This window comes from Scylla paramamosain, chromosome 38 (genome assembly GCF_035594125.1).
Source record: "Scylla paramamosain isolate STU-SP2022 chromosome 38, ASM3559412v1, whole genome shotgun sequence".
Lineage (NCBI taxonomy): Eukaryota > Metazoa > Arthropoda > Malacostraca > Decapoda > Portunidae > Scylla > Scylla paramamosain.
This window is the reverse complement of record NC_087188.1, coordinates 7,023,243-7,046,858: the sequence shown is the minus strand read 5'-3', so window position 1 is coordinate 7,046,858 and position 23,616 is coordinate 7,023,243. Positions and strand designations below refer to the sequence as shown.

General features: G+C 41.5%; 2 protein-coding genes across 4 annotated transcripts in view; one reads left to right on the top strand and one right to left on the bottom strand.

Moving 5' to 3' along the window:
* LOC135091655 (ral GTPase-activating protein subunit alpha-2-like) overlaps window positions 1-14,756 on the bottom strand; it is a 34,357-nt gene extending 19,601 nt beyond the window's left edge. The window contains exons 1-23 of one of the 2 annotated variants that reach the window (XM_063989469.1): window positions 14,511-14,756; window positions 13,343-13,453; window positions 12,848-13,031; window positions 11,872-12,118; window positions 10,706-10,844; window positions 10,008-10,137; window positions 9,427-9,516; window positions 9,134-9,308; window positions 8,632-8,796; window positions 8,144-8,304; window positions 7,392-7,503; window positions 6,900-7,022; window positions 6,067-6,198; window positions 4,984-5,125; window positions 4,213-4,500; window positions 3,992-4,057; window positions 3,660-3,767; window positions 2,941-3,140; window positions 2,350-2,448; window positions 1,672-1,827; window positions 1,414-1,545; window positions 1,124-1,252; window positions 362-529 (exon numbers count right to left, since the gene is read on the bottom strand). In XM_063989469.1, coding sequence (XP_063845539.1) covers window positions 362-529; window positions 1,124-1,252; window positions 1,414-1,545; window positions 1,672-1,827; window positions 2,350-2,448; window positions 2,941-3,140; window positions 3,660-3,767; window positions 3,992-4,057; window positions 4,213-4,500; window positions 4,984-5,125; window positions 6,067-6,198; window positions 6,900-7,022; window positions 7,392-7,503; window positions 8,144-8,304; window positions 8,632-8,796; window positions 9,134-9,308; window positions 9,427-9,516; window positions 10,008-10,137; window positions 10,706-10,844; window positions 11,872-12,118; window positions 12,848-13,031; window positions 13,343-13,453; window positions 14,511-14,619 — 3,366 coding nt within the window. In that variant the 5' untranslated portion in view covers window positions 14,620-14,756. The remainder of the gene's footprint in view (window positions 1-361; window positions 530-1,123; window positions 1,253-1,413; window positions 1,546-1,671; window positions 1,828-2,349; window positions 2,449-2,940; window positions 3,141-3,659; window positions 3,768-3,991; window positions 4,058-4,212; window positions 4,501-4,983; window positions 5,126-6,066; window positions 6,199-6,899; window positions 7,023-7,391; window positions 7,504-8,143; window positions 8,305-8,631; window positions 8,797-9,133; window positions 9,309-9,426; window positions 9,517-10,007; window positions 10,138-10,705; window positions 10,845-11,871; window positions 12,119-12,847; window positions 13,032-13,342; window positions 13,454-14,510) is intronic. The other variant, XM_063989470.1, reaches the window with a different exon arrangement.
* Window positions 14,757-16,545: 1,789 nt separating this feature from the next.
* LOC135091654 (peroxisomal membrane protein PMP34-like) lies at window positions 16,546-23,543 on the top strand. Of its 2 annotated transcripts, none has more exons than XM_063989467.1 (8): window positions 16,546-16,981; window positions 17,933-18,012; window positions 18,167-18,233; window positions 18,499-18,644; window positions 18,940-19,074; window positions 19,870-20,117; window positions 20,533-20,600; window positions 20,726-21,130. In XM_063989467.1, the coding sequence occupies exons 1-8, from the start codon at window positions 16,962-16,964 to the stop codon at window positions 20,877-20,879; spliced, it is 918 nt and encodes a 305-aa protein (XP_063845537.1). In that variant the 5' UTR covers window positions 16,546-16,961; the 3' UTR covers window positions 20,880-21,130. The 2 variants fall into 2 exon arrangements, with proteins under 2 accessions (XP_063845537.1, XP_063845536.1); XM_063989466.1 differs by having other exon boundaries at window positions 16,547-16,981; window positions 17,952-18,012; window positions 20,726-23,543.
* The last annotated feature ends 73 nt before the right edge of the window (window positions 23,544-23,616 follow it).

Here is a 23,616-nt window from a genome sequence, read left to right as displayed (position 1 = left end):
AAATTCCACAGCACAAAAGTGAGTAATGCCTTGCTTACATACACTGCTCTGCTTCAGTAACCCATGCATGGCTTCAGTACATTACTCATGCAGGGACTCCCTATGCATCAGTTATGGTGTCACGTAAAGCATTCATGAGGCACTAAATCTCACCTCATTCAAAACATGGTAAAAACTCAGAATATCATAAGCAAGTGCAAATTTAATGCTTCTTCAGTTAGTGAGGTGAGCCTGTGATAAAAAAACAGCAACAAACCAACGTCTTGACATGCTAGGGATGAACGGAGGGACAGACAGAGGCTTGCAATGCCCCTAACCCACCCTGAAAATCAAAGAAGTTCAGTAGAGGGAGAATTCAAACCTTGAGGGATGCCAGAAGCACATTGATGGCCTCATTCACTTTGGTGTGGAAGGTCTGGTGGGCCAACTCATGGTAGAGGTAAATGGCCAAGGTGGAGAGGGCTAGTGACCTCGTCCGCCACCACCCATCACGCTTCCCACTCTTGAGCAGCACATTGACAAGGTGGTCCTGTGGAGGGAAGGAAATGGATGAGAGATGAAGCATGTGTGAGACAACGAGGAGTTTATGCAAGAACAGTAAATGATGTGAGGAGAGGAGATGGATGATACATGAGGAAAGGTGAATATGTGACAGTGATGACTGCATGCATGAACTGTACACAATGTGTGGGGAAAAAAAAGTTGATGGATGATAGATGAAGTAAGGTGTATATGAGAGACAGTGAGGAGTGTATGGTGTGTAGGAAAAAGAGAGAAAAATGGATGACAGATGAGACAAGATGCAAACATGAGCTGGTGGTGAAAGAATAAATATGGTGAGTTACATTTCATGATGGAAAAAAGGAAATAATGTAAGCAACTTGTACAAGGAGAGAACAGGATTTACACATAATACAATAAAAAAAACGTATGTATGAGGAACACATGGATAGATGTGTGAATTGAAATAGTTGAAAAATTAAGGATAATGTGAAAAGAAGAGTACTTTTGAACTGACAAGTGAGAGGCAAAAATATCAGAGCATTTAGAAGCACTCCTAAGCTGAGGAAGGGAGACAAGGATGGACGAAACATTCCTTGCCAACACCTCCTGTCTCCCGTACCTTGACATCGGAGCAGTTCATGAGGGTGAGGTCCGAGGCTGAGGGCTGGAGCACAGGCATGGACGGGTACAGCGACGACAGCGGCAGCAGCGATCCAAGCAGACTCAGAGCTTCCATTTTGGGTGACTGCTGTGAATAAAAGATTGAGGAAGGAACATGAAGGATTCCTGCAATGAAAGGTGAAGACAACAAATTCACACAGTGACATCTAAGAAGTTTTTAGAATTATTAGAAATCATAACAAGAGAATCACGAGGCAAGGAAACAGAGATATCAGAGTAGGGACTTACAACTTTAGGATCCACGGAGGTGATGACAGTGTTGGTGGCAAAGATAAAGTCGAGCGTGAGCATGGAGGAGCCTGGCAGACCAAGGGAGAAGAAGCTCGGCCCACACTCCCCCACCAGTGTGTTGATCACCTCCTGCAGGAACCAAAACAATCAATATCCTCTTCCTGAACACATCAACACAGGCAGTAGAAAGAAATCAGCATTACAAAATTCACTAAGTACTTCCCAATGGTCAGCATGAAGGAAGTGTCACCTCACCTGGTCTTGCCCCACCAGCCCTTGGTGCAGAACTCGGTAGAAGTGAGTGATCATGTCCCTGGGCGGCGCTATGTCGTGTCGCCGCACCATCATGATGCACAGCAGCCTGTAGGCCATGGTCTTGCCTCGGCGGAAGGCAGGAGGCAGTGTGAGGGCCTGTAAGTGGAGGGGAATAGACTGATTATCCTGAAGTCAAAACAATGAGGTCTTATGAAGCCCCAGAGGAGAAAGGAGGGACTTGAGACACACAAATTGACCTGGTGATGTGGTTGTGCTTTGTAAAGAAACCACAAATGGAGTGCTGATGGAAGATGACAATTAGAGCAGACGAAAGATTTATTCAATCTATCTATATCCCAGACCAGCAATTGCAAAAGGGATGGCCCAGATAAAGCATCACACACTCATACACACTTTGCCCCATCAATAATTATATTAAATTATTTTTCCCTTCTTTTACCATTCTATATGAATCTACTGCAAGACATTGTCTTCCTCAGTGGTTAGGAGCAGCTTGGCCAAAGCTTACATCCCTAACCTGTTCTCTGCTGGGGCTGCAGAGTGAAGGGGACAACTCTGAAGGTTGTCACCCAGCCAGGCACACACACACACACACACACACACACACACACACACACACACACACACACACACACACACACACACACACACACTCACCCTGAAGCACCATGGAGCCACCAGTGTGAGGGGAGGTATGAGTTCTGGTGGTTCTGGGCTGCTCTGGTTGTCCAAGGAGATACTTTGGTTGTTACGCAGCTGTTGGAGGAAGAACAGGTCAGTGGTTAGGTGTCTCTATGGGATCAACTCAGTCTGCTACAATGTAAAACTGATCTGTTATTCTTAAAGAGCACATAATAAGATGAATTAATCATGTAAAAGTATTAAGAGATAAACACACCCACACACAAACAAAGACAACATTCACATCAAATACAGCAATACCAAAGTGGAATGCACTATCAAAGAGAATTATGTTTGCGAATGCTATACAAGAATTTCAAGAAAAAATTATAATCAGGTATAAAAAGATGGAATATTATGAGCCTCACCTAATCCTACAAACACACAAATGGGTAAATGGTTTCAAGACACTTCTTGTAATTTGGAATATTTGTTTTGGAAAATTATCTTTTGAGACTGGCATCTTCAGTAGGCTTTTTTTTTGCTATCTTTTTAATGCTCTCTGTCATATATCCTCATATAATAATAATGATATGAGAGAGAGAGAAAAAAGTAATGAGACCCTACCTTGACCAGTGTCTCTGTGAGGTCTGAGAGGTACTTGAATATCTGTGCATGAATCTGAGGAGAGGCCACATCATTAGGATCCCCGAGGAGGCCCAGCAGCCTCCTCCACAGCACCACAGCCACGTCAGGCAGCCAACCCCGCACTGTGCCGCCAGACATCACTGAACGCTGCTCGGACGACAGGCCTCCCTCCAGGGTGTCTGAGGAGCCAGGGGGTGTGTGAGGGGAACGGGTGACATGTTCTCTAAAATGTGGTGTTACTTGAAGCTCCTGATACTTAAAGTTACAATGGATATATTCAATGATGCTTACATTACACCCAATCCAATATGGTGGACACTTACTGCCAATGTGGAAATACAAGTAAATCTCAGTTTTGAACATTCACTTTACAATTTACAGGTTAAGAATATAATATTGCCTTTCATCTAATTTACAAATGCAGAATTCACATTTATGTGTACAAACTTCACAAAGTTACCTTAAAAACACTTGAAATGCTTAAAATGGAAAAATTTCAAAATCTACCATTGTCTTCCCTCTAAAAAAGATCAATAAACAAATGTTTTACAAAGGATGACAGCTCACTTGTAAATCAAGATTAGCCTTTACAACTTGATGTCAATATTCCATCTCATAGCAACACACTGCAGCAAAGGAGATATCTGAGGCATCTTAAGCTTATATACACATCTGTCCTGAGCCTCCCACACACTCACCAATGCTGGTGGTGTCTCCTCCAAGCTCTATCTGCATCGGCGAGTCCTTCATAGATGAAGACTCCACACCAGATGATGGGGAAGGCGAGGGAGTGCGGGAGTCATCATCTGCCAAGCCAACAACAATCAGAAATACTACAACAGCCGTGAAATGATGACAGCACAGACAAGTACTGCAATAACTATACAAAACTGAAAAAAAATTGCCTGAAGGTTGTCTAATAATCATGAAGTGATAAGAAAGGTAATGAAAAAAAAATGCCTCAGTTTGAAGTAAAACATCAGATAAGGTTATGGTGTGAAGTTCCCTTGTACTAGCCATGGGGACCCACCATGTGAGAGTGTCTCCAGGGACTTGGAGCGTGGGCCATGCAGGAAGCGGTGGTTCTCACACTCATCTGGGAAAGACACCAACCATCACACTTCATTAATTCCATTCTTAAAGGCAGGTTTCTTCTCTTTAAAGAAAATTTCAGCCTGGTCTGTGTATCACTATTCTTTATGTAATCACCTCTCTTTCTATAAAAGGTTCTAAAAGCATTTTTAGTCTTACCTTGCATGTGTCCCCTCACTGATTGCCTCCTTACAGGTAAATTAGACTCAGACAAGGAGCGCGACAGCCTCTTCCCCAAGCTATGGTGATGGTGGTGGTGGTGACTGTTGTGGTGGTGGTGCGACTGGTGCAAGTGGTGGTGCTGGTGGGATGTGTGGGGCCGCTCGTCGGAGGGGTGGTGGGGGGACAGCTTGGGACTGCTGCCATTGCCACTGGTGCTGGCCTTGAGGGAGCCACCGCCTGCACTGCCCCGACGCTTGCGTGAAAATGGACTGCGCTCATTGCTCCCTGCGGGGCCAGGCACAGCGTCAAACATACATCATGCTTCCCTTAAAGTCCCTTTGTGCACAATTACCTAGTGCTACATTAAATTCAAAATAACTTTCTTTCTTTTCAACTACTGGCTGCAATGTAATACGATTTCCCTAACAAAACATATGAACAACATAAAAATTCTATCATTCTACATATTTCTGAAAGCCACATTTAGAGAAGAACACATTTAAAGACTTTCCTTCCTTTTTCAATTATTGGTTGGAAAACAATAACATTTTTCTAAACATCACCTGAACAAAATCAAATCTGCTACCATTCTACATGTATTCTAGTCACATCCTGAGAATAGGGTTAAAATAATTCCCTTTCTTTTCAACTACTGACAGAAATACAAGAAGACATTAGTTCCTAAAACAACACTTGAGAAATACAAGCTGAAAACATATACATATTGTAAAGCCACAACCTGAGAGGCGTAGGGAGCTGTGTGCCTACCATGGGAGCCTGAGTGGTCTGGGTGAGGCTCCTCCTGCAGATTGGTGAGTGTTGGGGGTCCAGGGGTGTGGGTCTCAGGGGTGTTAGCCTGGCGCTCCATCCTCACACTGGTCCAGCTTCGAGCAAAGCTGCTCCTCACAGACTGAGTGGAGATAAATGTTTATGACGTATTCTGCTTGGATCAACATCAATGCTGTAATTTTTTCTTTATGCCTTAAGTACTCATCTACCTGTCTATATACCAGGCTGGCAATTCCATACAAAGTGGTCAAGTCAAAGCCTCACACACTCATATACACACATCGTTCACACTTCCTGTCAGCACCTGGTGGAAAGGGACAGTTTCATGGACCACCTTACTACATCCCAGAAGCTTCGGCATAACACAGCTGGCCACACACTGCCATAGCAAGGCCCGCTAGCACACACTGGTTTACCTCTGCCCCTTCATAATAAGACTGTTCCCTGCCTCACACCTACTCCAATCCTGAGATCACAGCAGATGCAAGGTACTTCCTATGGAGTGTTGAGTACAGTAAAATCCCTCTCATCCGGCATTCGAGTATCCAGCAGCTTCAAGTATCCGGCACATTTTTCCCCGAGCCATAAAATCAATAAAAAAATCAATGTGTACTCATAAAATCGATTAAAATTCCCGCTTTGTCCCCTCGCCACCAGAGCGCACTGCTTCGCGCCACCCCCGGCCCACTGCACTGTGTTTACTCAGTGACTCAGTCCCGCGTGTGCACTGTTTATCGCCTGACGCCTTCATCATGCCTAAAGTTGTAGAAAAGAGGAAGTGTGTTGTGCTTACACTTAATCAGCAGCTGATCAGATCAGCTGCTGATTAAGATCAGCTGATCTTTGTTATGGTAAGATGCGTGAGTGTAGGGTGGTGATTGTGGACATAATTTCACTTCTATTCAAGTATCCAGCAATATTCAAGTATCCGGCATGTCGGCGGTCTCGTTGATGCCGGATAAGAGGGATTTTACTGTATTCACTATATATTTTAGTTATGATTTCAAAAGTTCCTATCAAAACATAACTACCAACAGCTCCAATAAACACCCTGGAACTTACATCCAGTCCACTCTGCTTGTTGGCGCCTCTCCTGATGATCCCCTGCCTCGTCAGGCGATCCAGTGGCAGGTTGTTGAGCTCCAGACCGTACACGTGGCGGGCCAACACACGAGTCAGGGTGTCCAGGGTTTTCTGTGAGCGTGATCAAGTGTTGTAAGTATAAGGGACACATGCAAGTCTACACCAAGTGTTGTAAGTATAAGGGACACATGCAAGTCTACACTCACACATGGGATGGTGTGAAAATATTTTCTCAGAGTATACAAGAGAAAGTGATAAGAAATGTATAAAAGGATTAGAGTATACATGAAAGGAATGTAAAAATAGAAACAGAAGCTCTTCTGTCATAGCCATTGCCTTGAGGAATCTCTCAGGAACAGGTGTCAGGTAAAGCTAGATAAACAATTGGAGGAAAGGCAACTCATAGTGAAATACAAACATAATCTGTGAATAGTTATCAATGCCTATTAGGAAGTTTCTACAGTTTCACAGGACAGGTGACATATCACCTCATCCTGGAGGTCCCTTCCTGGTTCTCTATCTATGACTTGAATTTTTTATGAGGGAGGTTTCAAGGCAATTCTCCTCCAGTTATGGCTAATCCTTTTGGCTCTATTCTCAAGGGATAGGTTCCTCAGATGGGTTTATCTTTCTACCTTTTTGTATCCCTTGGCCAGAGACCCTCTTACATTAACAAAGAAAAAAAATCCCTGTAATCTACAGTGAGCCGAAATGAACAGATGTGTCTCCTTAAGAAACTCCAACAATCTAAGGGGGATGCTGCCTCATCTGTGCAATGTCTGGAGTTGATACAAAGAGGAGAGTGTCCTCACCGCCCATTCCTTGATGAGCTCATCCCAGTGAGTGAGAGAGGACAGGCTAAGCAGCAGCTGGTCCCACAGTTCCCCAGAGATGGACACATTCAGGTTGGCTTTGATCCATGACACAATCAGAGTCTGTAAGAACACACCGTCAAGTGAGTGAGAGGTACCTCAGGCTTAGTTTCATATTCTTCAAAATGTGGTGCTATCATTAGTGGTGTTTTGAAGGCCACAAAGATGATTAGTTGGATTCTCATGATGTTTTCCCAATTAATGGTACAGATTCTATGTGACACCATTACTTAATTCATGAAAACACCTCTGAAAACCATAATAACTTTGAGTACACCTTTTTGAATGTAAATGAGATAAAATGCTCAAACATTTTGAGAATACAGACCTTGACTGTACACCCTACATACCTAAACAAAAGCCCATCCTTTGGTCACCCCAGCTGTCCCTCAATATTCCCTTCCCCCTACAAAAAACGAGATGCACACATACCTGGAAGAGTGCTGGTGCAAACCGGCTCCCAAGAGAGTCCTCCTTGTGTGAGGTGTGGTGGCTGCACAGTGTCTGGGAGGTGATGTGCAGCAGGACCACTAGAAGTTGTTCCCTGCAAAAACACACACACACAAATGTTAATTCTTCTCTATCTCAGGCACAATGTTGCACTTCACACTGCCACTATTTTCTATTTGTTTTTCTTTGATATGGGAGCTGAGAGGTGGCAATGGTCATGGATGCACATTTTTGTGTTGACAATGAAGGATAAAGCCAAGATCTTCAATACTGCCTGTCATCTCACTTGCCATACAGACACTGCAATAGGGGGAAAACCATATCACATCTTTTATAATTTTCTTAATCTTCCAGCATTGAATATTTGGGATCTGTTGGGGAAGAATTACTGTGTAAAAACATGTATTTATTACAGTATAATTAGATTTATCTACTGAAGCACCTGTAGGGAGGAAATATCCATTTCACTGTGATATGCAACAATTCCTAACACTAAAAGCAATGTATGATATCTTACTAAGCATTTACAAAAAAGGAGATAAATGAATAGAGAAGAAATGTCCCAAGGTGCTTACTGGTTAAGAAAATATGTACCAAACAGCAATGAGATGGTTTTAAATGGGAACAAGATCTGCTATATTACAACTTGATGCCTTTTTGAAGTTTTACAGAGGAAGTACTGATGGGAACACCATCTTGACATTGACACAAGCAAGAAGAAGCAAGCAGCTCACCAGGTCTTCTGCTCCATGCGTGTGTTCATCACCATGTAGCGGTAGATGTTGACCACATTCTTGCACACGTCCACCTGTATGTCCAACAGGCGTGGGTAATCAGGGGACACCTCCAGCAGGAACACGTTGGCCACACTGGTCACAAACACTTGCAGCACGTTCTGGGGGTGAAGAGACACAGTGAGGTGGTCAGCTGTCTTCTGAATCCGTTAGTATGTGTCATCTGTAAAATGACTGACTGACTGATTGATTGATTGATTGAAGGAACTAACTTTGAACTCTACTGCTAAAGAAAATAATACTGAGAGAGAGAGAGAGAGAGAGAGAGAGAGAGAGAGAGAGAGAGAGAGAGAGAGAGAGAGAGAGAGAGAGAGAGAGAGAGAGAGAGAGAGAGAGAGAGAGAGAGAGAGAGACTTGCCACACTCCTTTTGTAATGCAACTAACTTTACTACACTGGTGAACTGTTAACCTCTTGAGTGATGCCTTACCTGCAGCCCTGCCCTGATGTGGATGTCCTTGTTCACCGCCCCAAGGTACGACTCATTCCTCATACGCCTCTGTGGAGCGGCACCCTCCTGCTGGGACGTGGCCTCATCCCTTGGTCCGGCCCCACCCTCCAGAGGCTCCAGCATAAACGGAGGCATCTCAGGAGTCTGCAGGAGAGATGCAAGTTAACTGGTGAAGAATATAAGTAAGTGAAGACATATTCCTGTATTCCAGCCTTAGTGAATTCTAAAGAGAAGCAGGTCTTTCCCTACAACCCAGTAAATGGGAGCAGAAAGATAAGAATATAGGTAAGTTTAGTAAGTTCTGATATTTTCCTACACTTCAGTCTATATTATCAGTCTGTATGATTCCACTGCATTACAAAATCTCTGACCTTCATTCATTTGTCAGCTGTCTATCTATCTCAGGTTGTCCCAGCAAAACTTGTCTCCCCAACAATTTTCCCTTCATACCAGTCAGGGTGCATCAGTCTGCCTTACTCACATTCATCTGTATCCAGTCCTTGTAGGTGAAGATGACGGTCTTCATGACGGAGGCACAGCGGAAGCTGAGGCAGAGAGCTTGGCGGAACAGCTCGTGGATGAAATTGATGTTGTCCCGCGAGGAGAAGAGAATCCCTCTCACCATCGCTGCATCCTCCCCTGACCCCATCTCATCACTGAGGGATTGGCACAAATTAATTTTTAGACTTGTGATGCTCTTATTCTCTGACTCAAAATACCTCCGCCTCTGATTGTTATTCAGTCAACAACCCTCAGAGTACAACATAAACTCACGTGACATAGAAGGCAGAAGTGATGGAGTCCTGGTCGCTGGTGCTGCCTTCTGGTGCATCGCTGTGGCCTGAACGCCTCCCGTCCTCCTCACTGTGCCAAAAAAAGGAACTAGTAACGTTTGCGTGTATATATCTATCTATCTATATATCAGGCCAGCAATCTCACATAGGGTTGCCCAGACAAAGCACCACACACTCACACACACATCATTCACATTCAGCCTCATCAGCCCCTGGTGGAAAGAGACATTTAGACCAAGAAAATACGTTTCTATTGACCACAACAATAAATGCACTGATTTAATAAGGCAATATTGGTTTCGGATCTCACTCAGTGCTCCATAACATTGATTAACTACAAGAGGGAAAATTTTCACACTACCAACAGCAATACCACAACTACAGTATGACACACACACACACACACACACACACACACAGACAGCATTCTTTCTAACATCAATACAAACACAGCTTTCTTCTGAAAACAATGACAGAATAAGCTTGACACTGTAAAAATACCAAATAGGCAAGTCCATCCCCTCAGCCTGTCCCAACACAGTGACAAGGGCTGGCACTCACCCTGCTGATGAGACAGACTGCCCACTGCGCTGGGAGGTGGCCACCACAAACTTGCACACCCACTCCACCACTGCCACCTGGCATGTGCCGTACGGACTCACGCCAGGACTACTGCGCAGCTCAGGCAACTCTGGAGGCCAAACAAATTTTATATTGTGGTGCAAATTGGCCAGAACCAAAACCAAATCAAACTGAACCTAACCTAACTCTTTGAATGCTATCTGGTACATCTTTCTTTAATTACTAATCCCTCTAAGACATCTTTACTTGTTCAACAGCCACCTCTAATCTTTAAACTGGGTAGAAATTGCAAAATCTATTCTTTTCCATCCTCTTCTTTCTTGTAGATGCTTATGAAGATTTCATGCATTACTTCAGGTGCCATTAATTGCCTCATAACACATTGAAAGGGTTAATGCAACCTAATCTAAACAGGACAATATATTCAAGTTCTGAGACATGGCACAAATTAACCAGAACCAAACAAAACCTAAGAGAAACTAACTTAATGTAACGTAACTAAAAAAACAATACACCAAGTTTTTGAGATGTCTAAGTTTTGGGCTCTTCAAAGTATAAGCTTTGGAAAGAAATTTATGCACAACAGGATCTATTTCTGAACTCTCCTTCAACTTGTAGTTAGCAAGTTTATGAATGTTTCAAAAGTCTCACACACTCTCACTCTCTGTCTCACCCACCCAGGTTTGGCTTGTAGAGAGTATTTGCTGCATTGAAGTTTGGGAAGATGTGCGGCATGTACCACATCCTGAACATTGTGAACAGGTAGGAGAAGGCCCGGGGCTGCTGGGTGCGCTCCTGCCACTCCACCCGCCGCACCTGTGCACCGGGAGGTCACCCAAACTTTTGAACACTGAGCACATGTGACTGAGAAGTGTTTGCATGAAGTAGATTAATAGAAAAAGCATGAATGAATAAAGATATACAGATAAATAGTGACTTGTGAATGAGGTAGATTAAATAAATAAGGCATACATGAATAAATAAATACAGATAAATAGTAAGAGTTGTGTGAATGAAACAGAGTAATGTAGGATAAAGCATACAAGAATAAAGGTATACAGATAAACGAACAATGTTTATGGACCAATAAATACATCTTATTTAAAGTCACTAGAGAAAATACATAAATTAAAAAAAGAAAAATATATATAATGCAAAATTTATCTTAACTAGAAATGGTGAGGCAAACATTTGAATTAACCATATTAATAGAATGTGATCTAGAAAAAAGTAAATAATAGACAAAACAAATCAGTTAAGACAAATGCAAAAGTATATTTATCACAATCAACAGAAATCTTAACAAACTAAATAATGGAGAAACAAGAACAAGAAGGAACACAATGGAAGAACAAAATTACCAAACCCATTGATCCTTACAAGACTGACTGTGAGACTGTTCATGACACAAATACTACTATAACAAGTAACAGCATACATAGCTCATCTATCTATATACCAGGCCAGCAATCCCTCATGGAGTGGCCTAGACGAAGCACAACACACGTCATTACCACTCTTAGCCCTCTCAACCCATGGCGGAAAGGGTCAATCTCATGGACCACCTTACTACACCCCAGGAGCATTGACACAGCACAGCTGGCCACATACTTCCACAACCAGGCCTGGCAACATCCACTAGTTTATCCCTGCCCCTTCATAGTGAGACCATTCCACACCATGCAACTACTCCAATCCTGAAACCACAGCCACTGTATTCCCTGCAAGTCTTAAGAGGCAACTACAAGGGATGGAGTGAGGGGGCTACAAATTCTCTTCTCTGTATTTGTTACTATGAAAAGACAAGCAAAACATTGATAAATAAATAAACAATCTGGCTAACCTGTGTGACCATGTAGTCGAGAAGTGTCCTGAGGAAGTAAGAGGAGAGGTCATCTGGCGGGGTCTTCTCAGTGCTTGACGGCGGGATGACAGGCGAGGGCTCCAGACAGGTGATGCCCCCACAGCCCAGGTCAGGGGACACAGAGGCCGGTGGGGGCGTTGGGAAGCCAGGGACCAGCGAGGCAAACATCCGGTCCATCTCTGGCGTCTTGTTGTCCCCCACGATCATGTACCAGATGATGAACAACCTGAAAGGGGAGGCGAGTTAGGTGCTGGCTGGGTAAGGAGTGACAAGTGAGGTTAGGTGGTAGCTGATTGAGTCAGAGTGTAAATGGTAGAGTGAGTAAGCTTGTGTGAAGGTGTGTGAAAGAGCAAGTGAGTGAGTTTAAGTGTGTGTGGTATAGTGGGTGAGTTTAGGTGGTATAGTGAGTGACTGAGTGTGTTTAGTTGTTAGAGTGTGTGTGTGTGTGTGTGTGTGTGTGTGTGTGTGTGTGTGTGTGTGTGTGTGTGTGTGTGTGTGTGTGTGTGTGTGTGTGTGTGGGGGTGGGTGGGTGGGTGGGTGGGTGGGTGTGTGTGTGTGTGTGTGTGTGTGAGCAGATGGGTGAATAAGTGAGTCTGGGGTGTAAGTGCACATGAATGAATAAGTAAGTAAGATGTAGTAAAGTGAATGAGTTAGTGAGTATGTAAGTAGTGGATGAATGAATAAGTCAATGTGTAGGTGAGTGGATGGATGAGTTGGTGAATGCATAGATGAACAGATGGATGTCTGGATGAGTGAGTGAGCCAGGCAGTTTAAATAGTGAGTGGATGCATAAATGACTGGGCAAGGGAGTCACAAAACAAAGAGTTACACAAATATATCAAAACCATAAAGTTTTAGATACTGAGATAATAGGCATGAAAGGGGTTGCCAACAGGCCATGAGCAGCTTACTGACTCACTCTAAGCTTACCAGAGGGTGTGAGGGAGACACTCACCGCATGGCATCCCTGCGGAGACGTACGATGTTTCCCGGGTGGAGGATCTTCTTGAATATGTGAGTGAGGGCGTTGCACTGCCATCGCTTCTCAAACCTCTCCGGCAGCAAGCACAGGAGACGGTCAAGGACAAATAGGGAACACTCCAAGTCCTCCTTGTGGCTTTTCTGTACAGCAAAGGTTCCTGAACAAGAGAAGCAACAGTATTAATGGGATTTCCCTCTTTCTCTCTCCATCAAAGTTATATATAAGGTTTGAGTCTAATAATCAAGTGGTAGTGGTACAAGATTCATACTCTTCAGACCTCAGGCTCCACCTGTGTCGTACTAAGGAGTCTACCATATATCACAGTTGCCTTGGAGTAGTTTACAAATGGTGTGGAGCTTGAAAGTATAGCTAATCATAAAGTCTTGTGCTGCTGGAAGCAACCTCTTAATGCTGGTGAAAAACAGAAATTAATAGTTGTATCCACCTTTATGGTGTGGGACGTCTTACCTTTCTGTTTGAGGTTGCCCTCGAAGGTGATGAACGCCTCATAGAAGATGTGAAACACAGGGCTGAAGTTGAGATCAAGGAAAGATTTGAGCTCCCCCACATCAGTGTTATCTGCCAGGAGGAAAGTAAACTTAATTATCATCATCATCATCATTATCATCATCATAACTTCATTTACTGTTCTTATTTTTCCTTATGGAGTTCAGCAGCTTATCAATCTCTTCTATTTCTTGCATTTACGGATGATCTCTTCTCTGATATTCATCCTTCTCATGTCTTCTCCAAACTTAGTAATACCTGCAGCTTATAAGTGATGCCAACCCACACGTGTTCCCCAAAATCATGCCTACACTGACAGGCCTGATGGCACAACAGGACTGAATTGTGATGCCAAGTTCACCACTTCCACACACATGAGAGACACCCCGGGTATGACGGTGGTTCCCTCCACACTCAGCAAGGTGCTGGCCACCACCTGCGTGTCAACCAGGCCCCCTCACCTCACCCACACACCAATGTACAGAACACTGCCCAGAATTTCACAGAAGATTACACAAGTGAAAGTTTGCTGCCTTAGAATATTATGTAATTTTTTCCCTTCATTTTTGGATAATATTATAAATTTGTGACTTGTCAAAATAATGATAATAAACAAAATACATGATGTCTCTCCACAAGATGATCATTATCTGAAAAACCATCATATTCTACAGAGAGGAAAGTGGTTTGTCTTGGAATCAGCCAGCACACTCTATAACTCCTTAATGGTAACCAAAAATTCTGCTAAAATGCCTTAAACAACAGACTAATAATTACCTACCTACTAAAAAACACTTAATAATTAGTACTTAACCACTTTTAACATCATCCAAAATACCACAAAACATATCAACTATCTACCACGAAAATATCATTAACACCAAGCAAACTAAACACCACAAACCGCAACACCACTACGGGCGATGGTTAACGAGGAGCACCACAGCAACACCCGCTAATGAAAGTTGACAGGTGCACCCCACGAAAAAATGCCTCAAATGTCACCCACAACGAGGCGACAATGCCACACTGAAGGACGTAGCGGGGCGTGAGTACTAACGGGCAACTCGCGTCAACGGCAAATAAGGGAGGAGAGGGGCAGGAATGAGAGGGATAGCAGAGTTCTCACCCAAGACGGTTCGCAGATGCCTAAGTCTGGTGGGCGTATCTCGCTTGCTGTCCAGGCATTTACTGAGGCTCTTCTTCACGTCTGACGATGTGGCGTTCTTCTTAAACATGTTTCACAGTTCATAGTAGGTGTTGTGGGTGATGCGGGCTGCGGGGAGCACGCCAGAAAGAAATGACCCAAAATAAGGAAGGAATCACAACAAAAGCCTCCCACTCCCGCACTGGGCGCATTCGTACACGCCTCTGCCTCGCTGTAGCTTATTTATTCCAGTCTTATTGTTTTGTCCCTATAATGAAACCAAAATAACGCAACTAATTTAATATGATGTTTTTCATCAGTATTTCTTTAATAACGCATGAATAAGGTACATTTTTAACACAAATAACTTAATTTGGCTGTTCTAAGACTGTGTTATTTTACACTTAAAATGACTGAAAAGAACATGAAATTTAATTATGACTTATATTATATTATTACATAATTAGTAGTGTTATGGTTACATAAAAGTTCAATAGAAAACTGTACCGGTCGAATGCTTTCTTGATATGGATAAATACTTTGAACGGGGCTACAAAACAGAGTTAAAGGGACCATTATTGAATATCTGCGTATGAGGCATCAATAACTAATAACCATCTTCTAATATATCTAATAATACAGACAAAAACCCGCAGACCTGTCTCACTGCACAGACACTGAATTGTACGGGGCTGAGAAGAAACAAAAATAAAGCATACGAAACTAATGTAATAGTGAGAAAAACCACTGTTTGCAACACCTCAAAAGACGCAAGATAGAACAGTTAACAATATCAACAATCACTGAGCGATAAATGTAGGAAAATGATAAGTTAGAAAGATTCTAACACCTCACTGCGCAGTAGAGAGCTTAGAGATGAATAATTGAAGACATAATGAACGGCACGCCCCCAAGAGAAAAAACGATATATGTAAATGAGATCTAGATAGAGAGAAAACAAGGTCTGGATAAAATAAATGCTTATTGAAAATGATGCGGGTGGACTGAGTCGTAGAGAATTGCCATGAAACCCAATATAACATTTTTGGGAAGACTATTTTTGGAGAACAAATAATACAAGAGATAATAGAATATGAATGTGATACGGAAAGAGAGAGAGAGAGAGAGAGAGAGAGAGAGAGAGAGAGAGAGAGGATGTGAGGTGAGCGTGGGAGTCACAGGATGAGTGTAGGAGAGCAAGGAGGAGGAGGAGGAGGAGGAGCAGGAGGGAGCAAAGTAGGAGGTTAGGCAATAGTGATGGAGGATAGAATGAAGGAACTGGGTACTGAAATGAGTAAACAACAACAACAGTAGCAATAGTAATAATAATAATCATGATAATAATAATAATAACAATAATAATAATAATAATAATAATAATAATAATAATAATAATAATAATAATAATAATAATAATTCAAAGATAGATAAGGGAAGCTGGAAGAAACCCATTACATATCTCTAGGCTTACACGTGACTGATGCATGTCTATTTATCAACTTTAGCTAAGCAATTTAATCTCTGCAAGCCTCCTGATGAAATATTACTGTACTTATTCCAGATAATACCGTGTTTGAGAATCATTTCCTTCATAATTACCTTCCACCGACACACAGTGATGCTGAAGTTACAGTTCTGATAATATGGGTACTGTTTAACTAAAAGGCAGAAATTGAATTCTATAAAGTCTATGTGGTTGTTATGTTAATGAATGTCTGATTATGTAGTTTGAGTTAAATGCAAAACATTTTTTACACAAATAAAAAGGAAGGAAGAAAGAATAAAGAAAAGAAAAGAAAAGAAAAGAAAAGAAAAGAAATAATAAGGTTCATATTATTGTTGTTATTTGATTTTATTTAAGCAGTAAGTACAATTGGCAACCCTGCAGAACATTACTATCATCACTTCACCTTGAAAATTATAATAAATAATAAAAAATGATAGAAAAGAGAATAAAGATAACTTTATGTTGTTATCTGCTGTTATGAAGGCAGCAGGTGGAGCAGTTGGCAGCACTGCAGACCAGTTCCGTCTCCACCTTCACCTAAACACAGCCGGAAGGAGGGAAAGAAAAACACTAAATTAATAATGAAAAATACACTGTAACCTCACGTGACTAAGTACACTCGTCTGCTGGAGTGAGGCGGGAGTAAATCTGCAATAAAACACGAATATAACTGAAACGAAGAAAACAATATACAAGATTAGCAGTGTCATTTCCCGCCACAACCATCAAACGTGTTGCTGTGTCGGCTGCTGTGGTGAAGTGCAGGTAAACTATAGCGAAAGAAGAGAGAAGGGGGACAGGAGGAACAGTACAGAGCGCTGAGAAGACAGGAGGAAGAGTATACGGCCTCAAGACGACGTGAGGAGAAGAAGAAGGCATCATGGGGAAGCAAGGAACCGGTCTCTTCTCCTACAGCTCTTTAGTTCATGCCATTGCCGGGGGATGTGTGAGTTGATGCATTATTGTGTTCACCCTATTCTGTCCACCTCTCTAACGCAAGAGTTAACCAGTATTCTCAATCATTCATCCCTTTCTCTGGTAAACTCTGGAACTCCCTGCTTGCTTCTGTATTTCCACCTTCCTATGACTTGAATTCCTTCAAGAGGGAGGTTTCAAGACACTTATTCATCAATTTTTGACCACTGCTTTGACCCTTTTATGGGACTGGCATTTCAGTGGGCATATTTTTCTATTGGATTTTTGTTGCCCTTGGCCAGTGTCCTTCCTACATAAAAAAAAAAAAAGTTGATGTGAGAGCTTATAATAAGATTCTCTGGTCTGACTACCTTACCTGCTCTTTCGTCTCCCCTGGGTATTTTTCTTACGTCTGTTTATAACTTTGAGTACTTTATTTATTTATTTATTATTATCATCATCATCATCATCATCATCATCATCATTATTATTGTTGTATTTTATCGTCTTCTCAAGTTATTTTTTATGATTTTCCTCCACACCATTGCCTTATTTAATGTTTCCTCATAGGTTATTTCATCTTTATTTTTCCCTACACCTATTTATATAATCTCCATTACCTTACTTTGTCTGTCTTGATTATTATTATTATTATTATTAGTTATTATTATTGTTATTATTATTATTATTATTATTATTATCATTATTATTATTATTATTATTTTATTGTTATTTTTATTATTTATTATTTTTTTATTTATTTATTATTATTATTATTATTATTATTATTATTATTATTTATTTATTTATTTATTTTTTATTTTTTTCTAGCTATGTATAACCCTCACTACTCTACTTTGTGCCTTTCTGGATTATATATTTTATTATTTTCTGCAGCTATGTTTAAGTTTCCCCAGTCTGAAATTATTATGCCTGCCTTGATGCTTTGGTGTGTGTGTGCGTGTGTGTGCATGCATTACAGGGTGTGTGGTGTGTTGCAGGGGTCAGCAGTGGCCATGGCGACCTTCTTCCCGTTGGACACAGTGCGCACCAGACTTCAGTGTGAGTATGAGGTGTGTTGCTCCCACACTCAACACCTGTGCTGACACTCCAGTACTGACATACCTGTGGCTTGATTGGTGGAAGTAATGTTAAAAAGCTGTGTGGTATTCTTGTGTTGTGTCAGTTTTTGTTCAAAGTTGATTTTTTTTTTCAGTGGAGGAAGGAAGGGCAAGCAAGAACACCTTCACCCAGATGATTGAGATTTACCATGAAGAAGGATTGTAAGTGAGAGAGAGAGAGAGAGAGAGAGAGAGAGAGAGAGAGAGAGAGAGAGAGAGAGTAGTAGTAGTAGTAGTAGTGGCAATGGTAGCTTGGATTTTCTATTGAAATATTTTTGATGCAGTTTAATGACCATAAATTAAAACAGTAGGAACAGCAGCAATAAAGGCAGCAGATGTAGTAGCAATAGTAATAGTAGCAACATTGATGGCCGTAGTAGTATTTGTGTCAGAAGCAGCAGTAACCGTCTCCTAACCGTCCATTCAGAGTTGGCCTGTACCGAGGGCTGCTGCCAGTCATTGAGTCACTCTACTGCTCCAACTTTGTCTATTTCTACACCTTCCATGGCCTGAAGCGTGTGGCCAACAAGGAGCAGGCAGCCATCAGGGACCTGCTGCTGGCAATGGTGGCTGGTGAGTGTTGGGATGCTGAACACCGACTTGCAGTAATAGAATCCCAGTCTTTTGTGTCCTGGCTATTTTGTGCTCTGGTTTGCAGGGTTTTAATTAATATACTGAGGTATTGAATACTTTGGTTCCTGTATGCTTTGTATAGATTTTTAAGGCTCATGAATATATTTATCTGTTGAATAGTTGCTTTCATTCATCCTGTGTGTTCTGTAGGTATTTGAGATCATCAACATACTGGGCTGCAGTTGTGATAGCCTGTTGGTGTTACTTGGTGATCAGATTACGATTCCCCCCACAGGTTCTGTCAACGTGATGGTGACAAACCCACTGTGGGTTGTGAACACCAGGCTGAAGATGCAGGGTGTGCACCGCCGCAAGCCACCCACCACCCCCAACGCCGCCTCCACCAACCACCACTACAAGGGGATGCTGGGTAGGTCTTGGCTGCCAGGAGAGGGTTGGCAGGGCAATTGTTTCCTCTGATGTACCCAGTCAGTTTCTGTCCAATGTAATGATTGTTGAAAAGTTCCTGGATGTTGAAGGTCCTTGAATAGTGTTCTGTCTATTTCTCTCTGTCTAGAAATGTTGAGGACACTGGTAGTCAGTGGGGAGTTTTGTGCTTATTGCTGTTTTTCTACCAATAAACAATGTTGAAAATTTTCAGGGTGTTGAAGGCCAAAGAATTCTGTTAACTTGTTAATTTCTGAGTACTCAATGGGGTTCTTGAATTTTTTCTCTTGTTGGGATGTTACCCAGGTGTATAGATCAATAATGTCATCTCAGTTGCAGTATTCTTGGACATCCTTACACACTAAGATATTAAAGTGTGATAAATACTCCTCCAACTTATTAATGTTTAGTTTTTTGTCATTTAATAATGAATGTTTAGTAGTAGGACCCACCATACTGGGATTGCTATGTGTAGGGCGATTGGCTTCTTATGGCTTCCCAAGTGTTATGCTCATCCCTCTTTAGTTCCTCCACTTCTTGACCCTAGAAACAATGTATGGAGTCTTTGTAAGCATGTACAAGGAAAAGGAGGTAAATAATACTACATTTTGTAATTTCTAGCAGGTACAATGTTTAGAGGTAGCTGTAGAACAAGAAAAGATGTCACAGAATGGTTAGTCATAAAGGAAAGCATTAATGTTCAACCTGCTTACCTACTTCCTTCTCCACCTCCTGCATGTTTTCATGTTCACTCCTAGAGGCATTCTTCTGTTTACAGATGGGGTGAGGCGAGTGTGGCGTGAGGAGGGTCTCGCAGGTCTTTGGTCAGGTGCTACGTCCTCCCTGGTCCTGACTGTCAACCCAGCCATCCAGTTCATGGTGTACGAGGCGGCCAAGCGGCAGGCCATGAGGGTGTCTGGCGGCCAGCAGCTCAGCTCCTCCACTGTGTTCCTGGTGGGGGCGGTGGCCAAGACTGTGGCTACTGTGCTCACCTACCCCATTCAGCTGGTGCAGGCCAAGCAAAGGGTATGTGTGTGTGTGTTGGGTGTATGTTCACATTTGTATACAGGATTTGAGTCCAGGTTGGTTTGTCTTGTCTCCATAATTCTGCATTTATCTAATTTGGTCTTGAAGTCATAAAATCTTCCTTACTCACAGCCTCTGACACATTACTTAATCTCAGATGTCAGTACTCATACATGAGAAGTTAAATTTCTTACATTATTTAAATATCTAGTCTTTAATTCTATGTGTATTTGTGTTTGTGGATACAATGTCTTGACTATCACTTTCCAAGGGAGATTTTGGTTTGGTGTATAGGTCATTGTTATTATTTGAAAAGTTACTTGTGATGCTAAATGTAAAGTTTGTTTCTGTGTTTTGCCGTAAAATCAAACTTGTTTCCTGTTGCTAATTTTTCTCTCTCCTTGCCTCCCTACAGCATGGCCACAGCTATGAGGGGCTTCCACAGAACGCTGGCGTCATCACTCTCATGTTGTACATCCTGAAGTGAGTATGACAACCATGCAACACATATTTACAATTATATTTATATGCTGATCAGAAAATCATGTGTGGCCATGTGTCTGCCTGACTTATAATACACATGATTAATGGTGTTGTTTTTACTTCAGACTGCAGGGACCCAAGGGACTGTTCAAGGGGCTGGAGGCCAAGTTGCTGCAGACAGTGCTGGCTGCGGCCCTCATGTTCGTGTGCTATGAGAAAATTGCTGCTGCTGTCTTTGCTGTCCTGATGGGCCGCCGCCGCCTGGTGGTGAAGCAGTGAGCAGTAAGGCACAGATGTGTGTGTGTGTGTGTGTGTGTGTGTGGTGATGAAGTGAGCTGGTGTGTGTGTGTGTGTGTGTGTGTGTGTGTGTGTGTGTGTGTGTGTGTGTAATTCATCTATGGTCGTCTGCTGGTCACTCAGTCAGTCATTTCCCTATAGAGTGTAGAACTCATAGCAACCAGTGTGTGTGTGTGTGTGTGTGTGTGTGTGTGTGTGTGTGTGTGTGTGTGTGTATAGAACAAGTTTGGGTCCATTAAATTCATAATGTCTCAAGGGAAGTGTAATATATAGTTTTGTAATTTATTTTCCATCTTATGTTTATTTGTGGTTGTGATTTATTGTTTCACGTGGGAATCTGGTGTTCATTTGTATGTCTTTCTTGTTTGATGCAATAAGTGAACACTTGGCATTCCTAGAGTAAGTTTTTGTTGCTGTGCCATTATGAACATAGTATAATAGTGTATACCTGTATCATGTTAAAAAAGGCTTCTTAATGCAGATATTCTTTTCACATTCAGACAGTATTAACATTTGGGTCTGTGTTTTTATTATAATTTATTTTAATGAAAACTACCTATGTCATACAGTGAACAATATGTATTGAGTCAGCATCACCTGTGTAAGCTGTAAAGGAATTTGTGTTTGTGTAACTGCAGTACACAAACTGTTTCTACTATTTATCTGTCTTTACTACCTATGTCTTCTGCATTCTCTTCTGGTATACCTCTCATCTGCATGTCTTCCTTCAATTCATCCTAAACCTTCTTTCTCTCTGGTCTCTCCCTCCTTGCTTAGTGTCTCCAGCAGTCTCCTCACCACACACTCCTCATCTCTGCTCATGACCACTTCTCAAGCTATCTCCTCACTGACATGCAGTCCCACTAATATGTTCATTTATAACCTTTTTTCATCCTCTTTGTTGTAGTGTTATTTATTATATTTATCAGAAGCATTTATTATATTTTATCATGAACAATTTTCAGTTTCTAGTTCAGCCAACCATAGAATAGGTTATGAAGCTGCTGCCTGACAGTTTATGAAGTTATATGTAGAGATATGCAACAGCAGTCTTGAAGTGTTTGTATATTTTGCTGGTGAAAAAATATGTTGTGGGACCTAAAATGTGTTGTAAGGTAACTGTCACATTTGTGGTATAAGGAATATGAGTGCTTGAAAGAATGTGTGTTGCTGTTATTATGTGAGATATGTCGCGTGAAAGTTGTGGATGCTGTGAATGTTTATTTAGTGTATGTAAATATTCACTTTTATTAATATTTGCACTATTTGATATTTTATATATTAGTTTCTCTCTCTCTCTCTCTCTCTCTCTCTCTCTCTCTCTCTCTCTCTCCATATTGCATTGGTGTAATAATGGCTGTTGATTTAGCTTTGTCATGTGTAACTTGGTGCCTGGAGTATGTTGTGGTACTGTTGTCTAAGATGGTAATGGACAGGGAAGGTGAATTATAGTGTGAACAGTCAAGTGAAAGTTATGGAAGTTACTGGTGTTGTGGCAAGAACAGTCAAGGCTAACCAGATATCATTGGGGTCTTAGTAATCTCCCATTGCTTGAGTGATAAAGTAACTTTTGCATTTCATGTGTTCATTCAGGTACAGTTCCCAGTAATGACCTTTCTTAGCTACTTTATCCTGCCTTCAGATCAGTTTCTTGGTGTTCTTGTCATACTCCAAAGGGGGCATGACAACAGTAGGAAGTCTGATATAGAAGATAAAAGAGTGGGACCAAGATAGGAACTTTGTCTTATAAAAAACAGTATATTAACACTCATTGTTTCCTGTTGATCAAAAATATGGTAATCCAGTGAAGTATTTGTTATGTGGTACCATAATACACAATTAAATTGTTATTTCTTAATGGGTGATTGTATTAAAGGGATTAGTAACATCAAACCCAATAGTCAGGTTTGTCTAGGAATGGTAATATAACTTTGTTATGATTTAAGTACTTGAGTCTTAAGTGTTGCTGTGTTGGTGTGATTCACTGTGTTCTTGTATTCATTCACAAAGTTTGTACATAATAGATGTAAATGGATTGTGTGATGGGTGCATATGTACTCTTGAAGATGGCAGAAATGTTTGCACAAAGTCATTCACAAGGAAGAGTGGACGACATACTGTGATGGGGAAAGTGTAACGGCACACTTGTTTTTATGCATGGAAGCAGTGCCTGTCTCCCCACACAGGAGCAGCACAAGTAGGATAATGTATGACTAGCAGTAGTCATCTAATTATATACAGGACCTCAACTGTAGATGTGTGGTCCAGTCTTTTTATCTACATTCATCTAGCTTTCCCCTCAGTTTGATGCTGAGTTGCTTCTTCTAGTCCATTCCAAATAGTCATGTTAATGGAAGCTGTGCTTTTCATGGCATTCAAACAACTGCTTGTAGAATCCTTGAAATTTTCATGTCTCAGGGAACACATATGACTACTTATCTTTATTAAGCTTCTCTTTCTTAATCTTGAATTTCAAAAAGCAAAAGAATGTTTTAATTACTGTTTTATCAAAAAATTGCTCATATTCTTGTTTATGGGATGTAAAAAAATATGATCTTATCGTTTGAGGCTTCAGAAGAAGGATTTCATTCACATCAAAATATCAACTATATCTGTAAACCTCAAAATAAATATGAATAGCCAGCATCATGATCTATTTCTATTACACCACCTTGAGATGTCACCTCATCTCCAGGATTCCCCAGTGTTGCTTTATAGT